This window comes from Psammomys obesus, unplaced genomic scaffold (assembly GCF_907164565.1).
Source record: "Psammomys obesus unplaced genomic scaffold, mPsaObe1.curated_primary_1811, whole genome shotgun sequence".
NCBI lineage: Eukaryota > Metazoa > Chordata > Mammalia > Rodentia > Muridae > Psammomys > Psammomys obesus.
Genome location: NW_026590767.1, coordinates 11,105,956 through 11,123,361, shown reverse-complemented (window position 1 = coordinate 11,123,361; position 17,406 = coordinate 11,105,956). Strand labels below are relative to the sequence as shown.

General features: G+C 50.1%; 1 protein-coding gene across 1 annotated transcript in view; it reads right to left on the bottom strand.

The window, feature by feature from the left end:
• Window positions 1–16,303, bottom strand: part of Scart1 (scavenger receptor family member expressed on T cells 1) — a 73,788-nt gene extending 57,485 nt beyond the window's left edge. Inside the window, 20 exon segments of the mRNA XM_055608857.1 lie at window positions 3,182–3,193; window positions 4,615–4,757; window positions 5,214–5,351; window positions 5,678–5,697; window positions 6,269–6,627; window positions 6,677–6,732; window positions 6,892–7,209; window positions 10,694–10,925; window positions 10,927–11,009; window positions 11,081–11,313; window positions 11,315–11,381; window positions 11,494–11,544; window positions 11,547–11,654; window positions 11,657–11,797; window positions 12,178–12,486; window positions 13,222–13,503; window positions 14,697–14,791; window positions 14,793–14,856; window positions 14,859–15,026; window positions 16,240–16,303. Coding sequence (XP_055464832.1) covers window positions 3,182–3,193; window positions 4,615–4,757; window positions 5,214–5,351; window positions 5,678–5,697; window positions 6,269–6,627; window positions 6,677–6,732; window positions 6,892–7,209; window positions 10,694–10,925; window positions 10,927–11,009; window positions 11,081–11,313; window positions 11,315–11,381; window positions 11,494–11,544; window positions 11,547–11,654; window positions 11,657–11,797; window positions 12,178–12,486; window positions 13,222–13,503; window positions 14,697–14,791; window positions 14,793–14,856; window positions 14,859–15,026; window positions 16,240–16,303 — 2,943 coding nt within the window.
• Window positions 16,304–17,406: the final 1,103 nt, after the last annotated feature.

Genomic DNA, 17,406 nt, shown 5'->3' with positions numbered 1-17,406 from the left:
AAGGAGGGGGCTACAGCTAGGATACAAAGCAAATAAAATGTAATTAATGTAAAAAATTAAAATTTAATTTAAAAAACTGCTTGCTATGTAAAATCTCCCCTGCAGCTGCTAGGTGAGATGCCAGGGTGGGGTTTTGCCTTTAAAAACCCTTACTCTAAATACTCACTACTACACTTCGGTCCTGAATAACGGAGTGTAGTCCCAAGCCAGCTGAAATAAAGACTTTGAATTGCTATAAAACAAAACAAACAGAAAAGAACGACAATAGTGACACAGAGTGTCACAGGTACACTGTGACACTTCTGCATATACCCTGATACCAGCAGGGGTTTGCCTGGATGTCAGCCACCGTGAAGATGCAGTACAGAGATCTGACAACAGAGATGGGCCCACTTCCCCAAACAGGAAGAGATTCTGGTAATAAGGTGTACCTCATTACACCCACGACCACAGTAGCCCTCACTTTGCCCAGATCATACAGGCTAAATCTGGATCGCAGAAAGTAAAAGTCTCCCCTACAGAGACTTTTATTAGGTTACTCCACCAGGTATATACAGAATTTCCCATGCTCTGAAGAAAAAGAAAGAAAGGTGTTTTCATATTTTCCAGCAGAAGTTAGAGACATTCCTCCTGAAAGTACTCAGAGGTATTCTAAAGCTTCCAGAGAGGACAGCAGGTCCTGACGGGGAAGGAAAGAGGGTGAAGGAAAACGATCCCACAGCCAGGAGAACACCAGGCTGCAGCTGAGAGCACAAGGCAGTGGAGAGCCAGAATTTTTCCTGCCTAGGGAGTTTCAATGGACTCAGATACTTTTTATTTTTACTTTTTTATTGATTCTTTGTGAGTTTCACATCAGGCACCCCAGCCCTACTCATCTCCCATCTCCTCGTATCTGCCCTCCATCCTTGAAACCTCTCCCCCAAAAGAGAATGAAAAACAAACAAAACAGAAAAACCCAAAACGCATAGAAAACATCTCGTGTGGAAGCTGTAGTGTGACACAGTGTCTCCCACAGTACACCCTTCTGCCCACACATCCTCACTTACAACTGTTCATTGCAAACAGTTATTGGTCTGGTTTGAGGCCTCTAGCTTCTGCCACACCATCAACATTTGACCCTCACACAGAGTCCTCCTAGTTATCCTGTTGATTGCCCTGTGTCATGCTGCTCCTTCAGCTTTAGATCAACAGGACTAGCCCTTTCATGAGCTCCAACTCTTCACAGATGATTTTGGGGTGGGCCAACTCAAAGCCCTGGATCTGGGCCCACCAGCTCTCCCATATCTACACCACCAGGGCAAGCTCTCCAGCACTGCCTGGCCAGCCCACCCAGTGCTTCCTCTGGCAAGAGGTACGGTCAGCTCTCCAGCTCTCATGCCTTCGGAGCTGGCTCACCCACACCCATGCCACCAGAGCCAGTGGGGCCCATTCTCCCAAATGCTGCAGCCTTGAGACTGGGAAAGCTCTCCTGCTCTAACCTCCTCAGGGCTGGCTCCTTTTTTGCTCCTGCCATGAGGGCCAGCTCTACTGTGCTGCCCAGGTGATGTGGAGGGTCTGCTCTCCTGGGTGCTGTAGCTAGTGAGAGGCAGGGCCAGCTCTACTGCTCTAATGAGTTTGGGACCAGCTCTCCCAACTGTTGCAGGTGGTTAGGGGCAAGGGACAAGGAGAGCATCACTTCTACACCTGTGTCATCTCAGGGCAGACAAGCGGCAGGATCATCTATCCTATGGTCACAACCTCAGGGCCAGTTTCTGCATGCCTTTGCCACAGGGCCAGCTCCATGGTGCTGCCTAGATGAAGGGCAGGGCCTGCTCTTCTAATTACTACAGTGTGGGGAGGTGGGGATAGTTCTGCAGCGTGTTAAAGCCAGTGAGGGGTGGGACCAGTTCTGCATAGCCCTTGGTCCCAGGCAGCTGCCCAGACCAGGACATCTGCATGGTCTCTAGCAGTAATATGAGCAATGGGCTGACCCGTGCTGCATAGACAAGGACCCAAACATGGCTCTCAGCGGCAGTACAGGCAGGAACTTCACCATGGCCTCAGGTGGCGAGGCTGATTCCTCAGGACAGGCCATTCCTTTCCACCCTCTTCTCTCCAGTCCCATATCTCTTCATAATGCCCAAATTATTCTGCTTCTCTTTCCTATCTGCCCAGATCTGTACAGATTAGCACATTATAGTGTGTCTTACTGCAGGGGGCCCACATGGTTGGTGGGCCTCTGGGTGACCTCTGCCCACATCAGGTGGCGTGGTAGCAGGCTACAGCCAGCCAGTGCCATGCGGGAGCAGGCAGGTCTCTGATGTCTTTCCCCACATGCTCAGCATATGGCGGTGGGTGGATTTCTCAACTCTGAGGCTTTCAGCTGAGCTCCCTTAATCCAGTTACCCAGCTCCTACTCAGTCTGCCGTTGTTCTAACATCACATGGAGCAGAGCCCAGCTCATAAAAGTAGATGTGATGTGAACAATCCCGTGAACTAATGGAATGTTAACTGACTCTGAAGCATCCAGAGTTTCCTGGGGTCAAAACTAACACTTTCACTATTTTCCCACCATGTAGGCCAAAAATCCACCAGCATTCCAGGGGTGACTCTACCATGACAACAAGAGAAATGAGAGATCACATGCTCAAGGGCATGCCAGGAGGTTCTACTTTCTTCCATGACACTGTAATGGTCAGTGGTACACTAGGATACTAGAAGACTCCGGTGTTCGTAAGGACCTCATGAGGGTCTGTTTTTATCAGATGATAGATCCGAACACACATGAACAGTCTACTTTGCATGAAACAGGGAAGAAGACACCAGAATACAGTTTCCAGAAAGCCTGTGGTATTGGAAAGGGTATATGGAAGTATGTATTCCTAGAGGGGCTCATCTACAGAGAAAGTCAGACACAGTGGTCATTAGTAGATGGGCTATGGATAGAGGTGGATATGAGAGTATGATCATGGGCCGCTTTGGTGAGAAAAGAGGCCCCAGGTTGGTCTGGATTAGGAGGCTATGGTCCTGGAGAAAGGTGGCCAGTGTTGGTTGTGAGGGTATGGTCACATAAACTTTTATCATACCATTGTTGTAAAACAATTTCCTCTGAGATTGAAACATTTATTCCTGCAAGAAAGTTCCTTAAGCAGGAGTGTAAACAACTCAAAAAACCTTCAGGAAGTTCCTGAAACTGATCAGATTCACTAGGCCCCTCCCTGCCAGAATAGCAATAATAGTTGAGAGTCCCTCTTGTAGCTGATCTGCAAAGAAAACTCTTAAGACCAGACCTGCATGGAAAAAGCTGAAACCAGTCAGCTGCCTAAAAGAGAGTTTAAACCAAAAGAAGCACCTGTAAAGGGCACTCTCCATCCAGTTGATCAGCCTGCAGGCTGTATGGTGTGCTCCAGCTTCCCAGCTGTGTGAACTGTCATGCATGCTGGGGTGAGCTTTGCTGATGCAGCTGTCCTTGAGTCATTCTGCCCCTGTAAGTAACCCCTCATCCATATTCCTGTAAGTTGCCCCAGTAAAACTCAAGTTGGACTTTGATGGTACCTGTTCATTGTTTTATCATAGAATCCCTATCTGAGATGAACAGGCATGTATGTTGCGTCTCCCAAGTAAAAGTTTCATCCCGCAATAACCATCAGGCTTCCAGTGTATTCTGAGATCAAGACAGGACAGGCTTGAGAGCTGTAGTGCCATGTCCGTTGACCCGTCCATTGTCAGGCATGCGTCAACACCATGCTTCACTTGGGAGGCCAGCTACCCCTCAAGGGAACTGTGAGAATGATGGATGAGAGTCCTGCAAAGTCCACAGAACAAAGAACAGAGGTAAGAGGTCAGAAAAAAAAAAATGAGGCCCAAAACAGAATGAGAACCATAGCCGAATCTGATAACAGTTTCTGGAAGGACTAATAATTAATCTGTGAATCCAAAGTTTAATAACATCTATGTAATAAAAGAGGGTGAGGAAAGCCTTCGTCTCCCAGGAATAGGCCAGTCTTGTGACCCCTAAGGTCAAGCAAGGACATCTGGCATTGGAATAGGAACTACCATATCTTCTTTCCCAGTTTCTGCATCAGCTCCTGCCTCCAGGTTCTAGCCTGTTTTAGTTCTTTGCATTGAGCTGCAAAGATGCCTGTCTGTTTAGGAAAAGATACAAGCACTGTAATATGCATTTCACAGGCATCATCCACTCTAGGTTTTCCACTGAAGATCAAAGCCACAAAGGGATGGACCATGGGAATTGCGGTAATGACTCAGGTGACAGCTCTTGGTACTCAGACAGTCCACCCCTTCTAGCTCACTGTTTATCCAGAGTCTCTCCTACAGCCACCATGGACAAAGTTATAAAAGGACATTATGTGTGGCTCATAAAGGGGCCAAGGGAGCAGCAAGGACTACTCAGACTGTATGCCTGTTCAGTAGAGGACTCAAAGGACCAACCTTGAAAGCGTAGAGGCATAGCCCAGTGTCCAGGACCGATGTGGGACCAGGGGTCAGAGACACTTAGAAGTAGCTGTTTGGTCCTTTAAATGCAGCAGCTGTGGCAGAACCACCATAAGGAAGCAATGATACAGGCGGATGATGGATCTCCCCTCATGGGCATACCTATGAAGCTCAGCGGTGCACATCAGGCTCTTCAGCATCTTCATAATCCTCTTCCTGCATCAGTAGCCTGGATGCTGTGGTCTGCTCCTCTCCTTGCTGCACAGGAACAACTTCAATGTCCTCATAGACACCGTCTGACTGTAGATGATCCAACATTCTAGAACCTGTGGCGACCATCCCAGAATCTTCCAGAACAAGCGTTGCTCTCGATCCAGCCCACCCTCCTGGGACCTGCAGCCTCCTCTATGTGATGAAACTGCTCATTGGATCAACCCCTGACTTCCAGAAACACATGGGCTCAAAGGTCTGGAATGGGGTTTGTGGGTATCATGGCCAGATCTCATCCCTGAAGTATCCCACTGGGAGACAGCACAGGGGATGGAGGGAGACACAACGTCCCTATCTAGCCAACTTGGAAGCATGGAGAAAAAGATCCCAACATCCTCTAGACCACACCTTAGGGTCCCCCAGAATCCAGCTTGCCAGTGGCTACCAGAGACCTGCCAGAATGCAGGGCAATGACAAGAACAAGATATTCCTGATGGGGTCAGGATCTCATATAGCTTCCCCCAGTTTCCTGTCACATTTCCCCCTGAAAACCATACCAGTACATGCCATACCCTTGCAAGAATCTCTGATGTGGCACCACCGAGCAGCCATAACCAGGAAGACAGTGCCCAAGAGGCAGCCAAGCACCAAGCAGGCAATCTCAGTTAGGTTCCAGACCTCAGCAATGGGTGGAGTGGGCAGGTAAGGAGCTGTGGGTCATAGAGACAGCTGTGCCTTAGCTGTATGGAATAAGCTGACCCTAGGCTTAAATGACCTCAGCCTTGCAGAAAGGGGGTGGGACACCCAGGACAACTGGATCCCCAGAATAGCTGAGAACATCTTGCTGCTCCTCAAGGGAAATGGTCTAAAGATTTATATGGGAAACTAGCAAAAAAGGAGATCCCAGATGCCCCAGAGTAGAGGACGGATGAAAGCCCATGTGGGTAGTTGTGGAGATGCCATAGGGAAATACAATAGGAATGTTCAAGGATGAGGAACCAGGCAGGGGACAAAGATAAAAGACACAGACGTGGGCACAGGGCAAGGCTTGGAGTCCTCACTGCTCTACCCTCCACTCTGCACTAGGCAAAAACTGTCCAAGAGAACACAGCATGCCAAGGCTACGCAACATAATCCCCAAATTAAGGGCCTTAAAAAGTGAGGACTCGTGACCCCTGCTACCCAACAGCTTTCCCATGCAGCGGGCACAGAGGAGGGAAGAATTTCCATCACAGATTCATGATGCGGCCTAGATCTGATCTCGGTGGTGTGGCCGTAATAGCATGGCTTTCCAAAGTGGGCAAGTCAGAAGTGAGCTCTACTGCAAGCCCTCTGGGTGATGGAAGGGGAAAAGGCTGCACTGAGAAAGAGAACTTATGCAATGAAGTGGTGGAGGAGACAGCTGCAAGAGAAGTAGGAGATGGGAAACCTCAGCAGAAGAGATGTGCCCGCGCCTAGCGGGTAGCCTCTACCAACTGCCAGCTTAGCATGAATCACATGGGATTACAGGGAGTTCCCAGTGAAGCCCCACACCTCAAGGTCCAGTACCTACTGATGAGTCTGAGCATAAAGAACCGCTAAAGAAATCAACCAAGCAAGCCTTTCTCTGCTGCTGCCTGCTGCCAACTCACCCGCACAATGGACGCCGGCATCTTCTTTGTGTGTGCAGTCTCCATGTGCCCACAGCTCAGACTGGCAGGCCTCCAGGGTCACTTCACTGCCAAGGCACTCCACCTCATCCAGCCACACGGGCCCCAAACCAGGGCCAAAGGCAGCCCCTCCCAGAGCAGCCAAGGCCTGGCCACAGCCACAGCCCAGCTGCCGGCAAACAACATCGGCGTCCTCCAGATCCCAGGAGTCGTCACACACTGTACCCCACGAGCCTGCACGCCAGAGCTCCACACGCCCGGAACAGCCATCCTCACCCCCAACCACACGTAGCACGCTGTCCTCTGGAAAGGGTGCAGAGGTCACTGTGTTGCCCATCTGAATGGGCAAGGTGGACAGGAGGCTGGTAGATGCATACCTAAGCAGCGGGTGGAGAACAGTTAGAGGTCCGTAGAGGATCCTGTGGGGCTCTCTGCGGTGGTCCTACAAAATAAATGCAGCTAGCTGTGTTAAATGGCCTGTGATGCTTGAGATGGAAATGTTGGCAAACTCAGCCTCCAGTTCAATGGGCAGCTCCTTTGGGTGGCTGGTCAGAACATAAAAGCCTTTGCTGGGGTCCTCTCTTTGACTCTCGGCACCCACCTTCATAGTTAATCCAGACCTCCTCCTCCCGGGTACAGGAGTGTGCATTCCATGGGGCAGAAGGGCACTGCCAAAGGGTGGTGGTGTGTAGCTTTCGACACTTGATATTGTCCACCCAGGAGATGCCCAAGCCGGGCGCAGGAGATGGCCTGCTCTCCAGCCAGCCCTGCTCCCCGCACCCCAGCTGTCTGCAGATGATGTTCACGGAGATGTCCCTGAGCGCATCGCTGCACGCAGCACCCCATGACCCACTGGAGAGCACGTCCAGCCATCCAGCACAGCCACTGGCGCCACCTCGCAGCCTCAGAGCCACAGACTCTGTAGGAAAAGCACAGGGAGGCCCTCCTTCACCTCCGCTGACATGCTCAGAAGGAACAGGCCGATCCAAAAAGGTCACAGACACATAATGGCATTTGGCCCAGTCAGGCCCTTGGCATCAACTGTGCATGGATTGTCCTGGTTCCCAGCAATGATGGAAAGCAAAACAGAGGTTCCTTAGAAGTCTAAAAGTAAGACCATGCAATCCAGCTGTTAAACTCCTGGGTCTTCTTATGGCTTGAATAGTAAATACCCCCCCACACACACACAGGATTATTGGAGATTTTGTTTGAAGGCAGTGGGAGCATTTGGAGAGATTCTAGAAAGTTTAAGAGGTGGGGCACAGAGAAAGGAGGCAGACAGCTAGGGTGGGCCCTTGTCCATGTCTGTCTGCTTCCTGAACACCATGAGGTGAGAGACTTTGCTTTCTTTCTGCTTAAACTTGCCCAGAAACCACTACAAGTTTACTAAAAGTTCTAAAACCATGAACCCACATCACCCTGTCCTCCTTTAAGATGTCTTAAGTATTTTGTTACAGTGATGAAAAGTATGACTTACACAGCACCAAGGAAAATTAAATCTGCGGGTCAAAGAGAGATCCATGCTCTTGATTATAGCATGATTGACAGTAGCCAGAACATGAAAATGGCAGATGTGTCCAGAGAAAGATGAATACAGATGTTTTGTGTGAATTTACATATGGATAAAAAATATAGATATGCATAACAGAAGCAGAGACAGAGACAGAAAATAATATTTCCAGCCTTCTGAAAGGGAAATTAGCTGCAGAGATGGCTCAGAACTTAATAATGATGCAGCTCTCACAAGGGACCAATGCTCAGTTTCCAGGATTCACATAGGGGCTCACAACTGCCCATAACTACAGTTCTGGTCTCCCCAGGCACCAAGGTACATACATGGTACAAACGCATTCATGCAGACACTCACACATATGGGTAAAATAGAAATAAAATGGAAGTCCTGTAACTGATGACATCATAGATGAACCTGAAGGACATGGTGTTAATTGAAATAAGCTAGGCACAAGAAAACTGCACAGTCTCTCTTATATGTGTGTGTGTGTGTGTGTGTGTGTTTTTAGTCAAGTACATAGAAACAAAGTAAAATAATGGCCAGGGGATGGAGATGCCTGCCTTGTTCCAACAGATTTTACAGATAGGTATAATTCCGAAACAAGTTTCTCTTGACAATATGTCTCAGTTGAATGTTTTATTCTGGGTTTGGTTCTAGGTAGACACTTTACTGAAATGTCTTTTCTGTTTTCTTGGCTGCAGTCTGTGTTGATGCCCATATATGTCTCAGAAGCTGGGATTACTGGCTTGCAACATCATCTTCAGCTCAGGTTTTTTAAATTATTTTTTTTATTAATTACAGTTTATTCACTTTGTATCCCCCCTGTACCTCCCTCCTTCTTCCCCTCCCAATCCCACCCTCTCTCTTCCCCATCCATGTCCCTCTCCCAGTCCACTGAAAAGGAAGGTCTTCCTCCCCTTCCTTCTGACCCTAGTCTAACAGGTCTCATAAGGAGTGGCTGCATTGTTTTCTTCTGTGACCTGGTAAGGCTGCTTCCCCCTCAGGGGGAGGTGATCAAAGAACAGGCCAATCAGTTCATGTCAGAGACAGTCCCTGTCCCCATTACTATGGAGGCCATCTGGATCCTGAACTGCCATAGGCTACTTCTGTGCAGGGGTTCCAGGCCTTTATGAGTGGTCCTTGGCTGGAGTGACAGTTTCAGAAAAGTCTGCCCAGACTTTTAGGAACTGTCACTGTCCTTATGGAGCTCCTGTCCTCTCCAGGTCTTACTATCTCCCACTTCTTTCATAAGATTCCCTGTACTCTGTCCAAAGTTTGGCTATGATTCTCAACATCTGCCTCAATGCCTTGCAGGGTAGAGCCTTCCAGAAATCTCTGTAGTAGGCTCCTGTCCTGTTCCCTGTTTTCTCCCTCCTCTGATGTCCATCCTCTTTGCCTTTCTGAATGGGGGATTGAGCATCATCAGCTCAGGTTCTTTAACTTGAAAAAGTTAATACAGCTATATTTACGGTTATTTTTAATAAATAAACATGTGCACACTCCTACTATCTCTTTAATATCTTATGGCTGTTTGTCTATTTCTTTTTCCTTCCTTCTCTTATTCTGTGCTCTGGTAGTTTGAGCTAACAAGCTAACATTGGTGAGCGGACACACAATCACACAAAGACAGAGATCCCACTGTCTAAAGCAGCAGGAAAACTTGCTAAGGCACCCAGGAATTCCTGGCGCTTCTCCTGAGAAGAGTAACAAAATAGTAAACTCAAGAATGATGACCTTAGCCATGAGCTGCTGAACACAAATAGCCTCAGGGGTGATTTGAAGAAACCAGGTTCTCTAGGACACAGTAAGACAAAAATCACAACTAAGAATTGGAGGTGTCTGTTGGGTATGGTGGCACAGGACTTTAATCCCAGCACCCAGGAAACAGGCGGCCAAGCAGCAGCCTTTAGACAAGGGGATCTCCACCCTTGTGTAAGTGTGCCCCTGCTCACCAATATTAGCCTGTTAGCTCAGACTACCAGAGCAGAGACGAATAAGAGAAGGGAAGAAAAAGAAATAGACAAACAACCGTAAGGACTCTTGTGAGTTCCAGACCAACCTGGTCTACACAGAGAGTTCCAACACAGACAGAATGACAAAGGAAGATTCAGTCTTTAAATTAAAAAAAAAAATGGAGTTGTCTTGGCTGCTTTCATTTCCTAGTTATTGTAAATAGAGTGGCTGGAAACATTGCCAAGCAAGTATCTCTGTAGTAGAACATTGGGTCCTTTGGGTATACACCCAAGGAATAGTATTGCTAACTCATATGGTAGATGTGTTTTAGCCTTCTGAGAATTCTCCACACTGATTGATGCCCTTCAGCTGATGAATGGATGATGAAAATGTGTTACATATGCATAATGTATTCTGTCATCTGTGAAGAAAAATGAAATCATGAAATGTGCAGGTAAATGGCTAAAACTGGAAAATACTTTCCTGAGTGAAACTAGTACCCAGAAAGACAAAGGCCATGTGCTGTCTTATGTATGGTTCTCGACTCCAAATCTATAGATTGGAGTATATAACCTGAAGCAACCAAAAGCCAGGAGAGTACAAAGGGATCGTGGGGGCAGAGAGGAGAACTCTTCTAGAGAATGAGAGGGCACAGGTTTTTGAAGTAGGGGGGGAGCTTAACTAAGGAGAGGGGAGGGAGAGTAATACATAGGGAGGCGGAGGAAAAAGAGAAAAATAATGGGTGTTTGACAAGCCATAGGGAAATATTTTATAAACGTACTTAAAAATACGTGTGTGTATTTGTGTGTGTGCGTGTGTGTGTGTTAATAAAGTCTGTCTGCAGAAAGAGCTCTCTGGAGATCAAATGGTAACCACGGACACCAAGCCATGCACTTGATACTCAGCTGCTCCGGAAGAGTCCAGACGCAGCACCCGCCTGAGCAGAACGCTCCTGCATCCTCCTTGTGCCTGCAGTCGTGTTGGCCCCAGCTTCCTGGCTGGCACTCCCGCAGCTAAGATTCATTTCCCAGGCAGTCCAGCTCATCGGTCCAGATGCGTCCAGTCCCAGCCCCAAAGTGGGCACCCCCTGGAGCACTGAGGGCATGGCCACAGTCCAGCGGCCTGCAGACCACTTGTGCGTCCCGAAGGTCCCACGCGTCATCACACACAAGTGCCCCAAGAGCCCTGATAGAACACCTCCACACGCCCGGCACATCGGCCTGGGCCCGCAGCCAGCCTCACGCTCAGGCTCCCTGCAGAGAGACCAAGTCACACATACTGGATATCATGACTGAGGCCGTGGGCGTGGAAGCTACGCACTTACCGGAGCACACCACACCTGCGTCACGCAAGGTCCCAGCAGGCACCAGCCGGGACGTGGACACGTTGCTCTGCAGCAGGCAAGTCTCAGAGCCCAGGCAGCGTACCCGGCTCAGCCCCACAGGGGCTGCCCAAGGAGCAGGGGCTGGAGCATCATAGGCTCGCTGTGCCTCTCCACACCCTAGCTGCCTGCACACCACGCTGGCACCACGAAGGTCCCAAGCATCATCCAATACACAGGGAAACCTCCAAACGGCCATCGCAATAGCTCTGTCCGTCTCTTAGTCGCACGATATTTTGAAGACCTGGAAGGAACAGGCTCAAGGGGAAGATTGCCACACCGGACAGCCCCGCCCACTTTCACCCACGGTCCGCCACTTCTACAGACCTTCCTCTCCACAAACCTACTGCTCTCACCTGAACAGACGCTTGAAGCTGAATTTCCCAGGTCACAAGGGTGGGCCCCAGCGTGCTTGCTGCACAGTGCAACAAATGAGGCTCTGTCCCCACACAATGAAATACATCTGGCCAGATGGGGGCATCCCCACCTCCAAAATGTCCGCCCGGAGGTATGGATATGCATTGCCACAGTTCAGTTGGTGACAGAGAACCATTGCATCTGCTAGGTCCCAGTTGGCAGCACAGAGGGGTGCCCAGGCCCCTTGCACTTGGAGTTCCACGCGGCCTTCACAGTCACTGCTGCCATTGACCAGCCGGAACTCTGCAGAAGAGGCCAAATAAGAACTGCCCCATCCCAGAGACCCCGTTCATGACCCTACTTCTGTGAATTCTTTCTTCTGCACTTAACATGATAAAGCCCTTCTCCTGCAAACCCTAAACCACCTGATTATCAGTAGCCGCCTCTGCCAAGCTGCAGAGGGGCCAAGTGTTGCAGGCTGCACACCCTTATGAAATCAGTGCCCTTCCCATCCCTCCTCTTCCACCTGAACCAGCGTAGTCAAGATTATCAGGAATATGATCACCCTCCTGGCCAGAAACACCTGTATGGGCTCTGCTCGAAGCCATCTAACATGGGTCATGGAGGGAGGTTAGTGAGGAAGGGGCAAGGATTTCACCTGCAGAGCCTGCACAGCTACTCACCTGAGCAGGTGATTGCAGCGGCCTGGTTGTGGCCACAGTGGTGACCAGGCTCCCGAGGGCAGTGGAACAGCAGGGATTCATCGCCCACACAGCAGAAGGCTTCTAGCCACACAGGCCCTGAGCTCTGGCCAAACTGAGCGCCCCTGAGTGTAGACACAGCCATACCACACCCTAGCTCCTGACACACCACGTGGGCTGTGGGCAAGTCCAGATCAGCATGGCAGATGGTACCCCAGGTCAGTCCCCGAAGAACCTCCAGTCGTCCAGCACAGGGATGCTCGCCACCCGCTAGCCAGGCCTGCACGTGTCCTGTGAGGGCAGACATCCCCTCAGACAGAAGACCAGTGCTCTCAGGTCAGCATCCCTGAGCTGCCTGTCTTCCATATGCAGGCAGGGAAACGCCTCTGCCCAAGCAGTATTTTCACGCTGGCAGAAACCAGCAACCAGAGGTCAGAGGTCAGGCCACCTGTTCTACTACTCACATTTGTCCCAACCTCTGCCAGCCACGATGGTGACACCCATACTCTCAGAGCCAATATCAAGGCCCCCCCAGGCCATATGAGTACCCTTTTGTGGACACTCAGAACATAGCAGCTATGACAGCCGGTAACATATGTATGTACTTTAGGACTAGGAAACTGATGTTCAACCCACACCAACATGAACTGGCCATGAAGCAATCACAGACGTAACACCTCCCCACTGGTCTTAGCTAAGGTATCACACTGGCCCAACTCCATCCTGTTGAAATGATACATCAGACCTGGCCACTCTGCCATCTGCCAGCCCACCCTGGGACCCTTTCTGAGCTCTTCATCTGTGGATCCCCGTCGGAGGGAATTATGAAGTACTGATGGTGCCGGAGCTTTCAATGCAGAGTTCCAGGCTGTGGTTTTCCTTCCACTTCTCAACCTACTATGTTCCAAGACAACGGGTTGCTGTGAGAACCAACCCTGAGAGTTAAGGACCTCTCCTGTGCTTTCCAGTACCCGGGCATCCTTCTGGGGGCCGCTGGCAGCCTTACCTGAGGATCGGTAGCCTTACCTGAGCAGACCACCTCTGCATCCGGCAGGAGGCTGCAGCCGCTGCGCAGTTTGCTGTTGCAGATGGTGGGCCCAGTGCCCTGGCAGGTCATGTGCTTACTGACACCCGAATCTTGACGGGGAGCCTGGAGCACACGGCCACACTCCAGCTCTCGGCAGAGCACCGCGGCCTCCTCCACGTGCAGGCCGCAGAGGCGGTCCACCCTATTTGAATTCCTGATCTCGGGAAGTCCCGCACAGGGACTGTGGCCATTCACCTGCCTGATCTCCCGGAAGGTCCCATCTGTGGTGCACAAGCCCAGGTTATAAACGGTAACGGCCCTGCAGTCACACAGCCACGGGGAATCTGCATTTGCCTGGGCGATAGATCTTTCTATCTGGCAACACTCATCTTTCCCAGCCTCACACTCTAGACCTGGAAGCTTCCAAGGAATGACAACTGAAACCAGTCTACCCTTCTCCAAGAAGTCAGACCTGGCCCTGACTCGGCCAGCTTCAGGGAACAATGCCTGGTATCAATCAGGCTTCATTCGGACCAATGGTTTGTGGTCAACCTCCCCCCCAAAAATGTCTAAATCATATTTTAAATATTTGGTTTTGATTGTGTGTGTAGGTGTGAGTGAGCAAGCGCAGGTGCCTGTAGGCATCGGAGTCATTGGCTCCAGCAGGAGGATCTCAGCGTCCACACAGAGCTGGATTTACAGGCAGTTATTGGCTGCTCAGTGGATGCTGGGGTTCAAATTCAGGTTCTCTCCGAGAGTAGTACTCAATCTTAACTGCTGAGTCATCTCTCCAGCCTCTAAAGCATTTTGTTTGTTTTGTTTTGTTTTGTTTTTTGAGACAGAGTTTCTCTACATAGCCCTAGACATCCTGGAACTTGCTCAGTAAACCAGGCTAGCCTCAAACTCAGAGATCCAGCTGCCTCTGCCTCCCAAATGCTGGGGTTAAAGGTGTGTGCCACCACCATCCAGCCGAACAAGACCCACAACGTTGTTTGGCGCTAAGCCCCACTATTACATGGGGTTCTACTCCAACCACGGGGTACTTTGGAAGGTCCAAATAAGCGCACAGTGACAGCTGATGGCCCTAGAAGTCAGCTTCCAAGGGCTGACTTTGTCAAGGCTGACACCGGCCTCTTGGTCATTTTATCAGAAACTTTCAGTCCATGCCTCCTGCGGCTCCTGGAGCCATCTGCAAGATCAACGGGACCCATCCACAGCTTCACTCTGCTTTACTTGTTTTCTCCGCCTCTCCCTGGCAGCGTATGCTCCACCAAGCAGGATCTGTCAGGTTTGTTCATGGCTAAGTCAGCGCCTGTCATCTACTCGTGTGTTGAAAGAATTAGAGGACTCCAGAGAGGAAAGATGGCAGCATCTAACGGTGTTCCCGTCTGGAACCTCTGCCAGTGAGCCCCAGGATGAACACTTCCTCATTCCCTTTCTCTCGCCAACTTCTCCTGCCCCCAGCTCCACTTACTTGCGCAGAGAGCCACCACCACCCACTCATGGGGGCAAATGCTCCAACTCCAGGCCCCGAGGCTGCACTCCCAGAGAGAGGACTCATTGCCCCATTGATACATTGTGCAGCCAAGGCTGGGACATCTCTCCAGGCAGAGGTACATACTTAGGGGCACCCATGCAGGACCGCAGCCCAGCTGCCTACACACCACAGAGGCCTCTGCCAGAGTCCATTCCTGGTTGCACAGGTGACCCCATTCCCCTTGGTGTCGGACCAGCACCACTCCCTCACACGGGCTGTGTCTGTGTGCCAGCCTCAGATCATCTTGGCCACCTTCAGAGGTCATGCCTGGTGAAAAGAGCAGAACCACCCAGGGTCTGGGAGACAGAAGCCACAAACTACATTCATCCTGGCTTACTTCTAACGCTTTGCTTTAAGTCGTCAACTGCAAAGCAGCTCTTCCTGGAAAGGTGACAGAGACCAGACCACTGCTAATGAAGAAGAGGTGCTTCCCCGGAAGGAACTGTGACTACACGGTCCCATCCTTGGCAAGAGAGACACCTCCAGAACCACTGGTAAAGGATTTTATATAGCAGTGGGAGAAAAAGCATGGACCCTTTACGTTTCTCTCCCACCGGAGTGAAGCTTGGGTTGACTTTCACTACAGCCTCACCTCCCCGAGCCTCCTCATCTTCCTTGTCCTGCTCCTCCTTGGAAGTGGCATGCTCTGACCTTGCCCGTTTAGCATAAAGGCAAGTCACTAGGCCCTGCAACCCCATGCACAGCTATCTTCTTCAGGTCCCAGGGTGTCACAGTTTCAGCTGCTGAGCCCATTAGTACTGGGTGACTTCAGTTCAGCACCATGGTCACCTCCTTCCTTAGCCCCTGGACAATCAGGGAGTGAGGATTTTTCTCACTCAGTTTCAAGAGCCCACATCTGCTATCCTTCCCTTCCACAAACCCTGCCATGTCTTCAAGCTCGCTGTCTCTCTCTCTCTCTCTCTCTCTCTCTCTCTCTCTGTCACACACACACACACACACACACACACACACACACACACACTCAGCCTGCGGTCACTGCTCCCTCCCATGTTTTCCCTTCGGTCACCCCCTCCATGTTCCCTGTCCTACCTTGGCAGCCCCTTCTAAGACTTGATACTGCTCAATGGCCAGGCTCCCTCACTACCCTGCCACCCCAACACAGCTCAGGAGACACTGGACAAAAAAGCCTCTGCAGGACCCACAGACTATGACCAGCTTTCCCACTTAGCTTGAGGAAGGTTGGGCTTCCCGGGGTGGGAGAGCTGTGAGATGCAAAGCTCTTGCCCTTTGGGGATGCTTCCCCTAATATAGAAAGTGTAGGGCCAGCCCAAGCAGGAGTTCAGAACCCAGGCACAGGGCGAAGCCTAAGCCTGGTCGTGGAGAATACAACACAGTTTCTGGTCCCTGTGGTCCAAATAGACATCAAATGCCATGGGTCTCATACCACAGGGCTGGACACCCAAGAGTTACTGCCTCCTCAGTGTTATGTGTATAAATATACCAAAATAAACAAACTTACCACTAAGAGCTGCCTGGAGCATGAGACAAGGCCCCAAACTCAGAGTCCAGAGAGTTGTCCTCATGGCTCCACAAATTTCAGAGCTTCAGCTGTGACAATAAAGGAGATCTTGTCCCAAAGCCAGTACATAGATGTAAGAGAACCACTAGCCTGTGTCCAATGGGTCGGCAAGGGCTTCTCCACACACATCAGCGACTCTGCATCTCCGTCTGTAGCAAAGCAGCCATTGACCTAGCTGGCCCTCAGCGTTGCCAGAGATAAGCAAGGGGCTGGGGTGGTTTCCTCCCATACTGATAACTGCTGAAAGGGAACCTCAGCCAGACCCTACCACCAGACAGGTGCCCCATCTGACTTCAGCAGAGTAATAGAGTGAAGGTCTATGTCTGCGTAGTTTACCCGGAACCCAACACCAGCACAGAAAGTGTATCAAAGGGAAACATTTCCGTCATGTAGCTGGCATCTTTGAGGATTCATAGAGTCCCAACCGAAACAGAGGAATGAGACAGACCAGCATTGGAAAGAAATTTGCCATTGGTAAATAAAGTCCACAGAAAGGGCAGCACCGCACACCAAGCCTGTCAGTCATAGGGGATCCACAAGTCTCATATGCAAAGCCAAAACGTCTGAGATCCACAGTGAGCCACCCAACCTATGAAAAACCAGAAACTCATAACTCAATGATTACTGTCAGGGTTAAATGCAAGGATCTGAGAACAGACACCTTAAAAACACTTCTGCGGTGCTCTCAAAACAAATGGAAACAAACAAAATATTTCACAGGAAAAAAAAAGTATAACCGTAGGGCCAACGTGTGGATGTGACAAAATCTGGACTCTCATCCTTTATCGGTGTGGAAAATAATGGAACTACTTGTAAAGGTTTCTCAGAAGCACTCATCTTATGAAATCAGTTCTTCAAAAAGTTGAACAGAAAGGTGCCCAGGAATTTACGTTTGTCTAAGATGTGAAAGTCAACGTCCGCCCAAGGATCCACATGTAAATGATGACAATCGTTCACAGCAAACAAAGCTGATGTAACCCAAGTGTGTGTCAGTGGGCAGATGGCAAGCAGCAGCATGTCATGCATGAAATGCCATCCTCGGTACATGGTAAGACACAGCCCAAAGCAGTGAGGGTGCACCTTGAGAGACACAAATGACCACATACC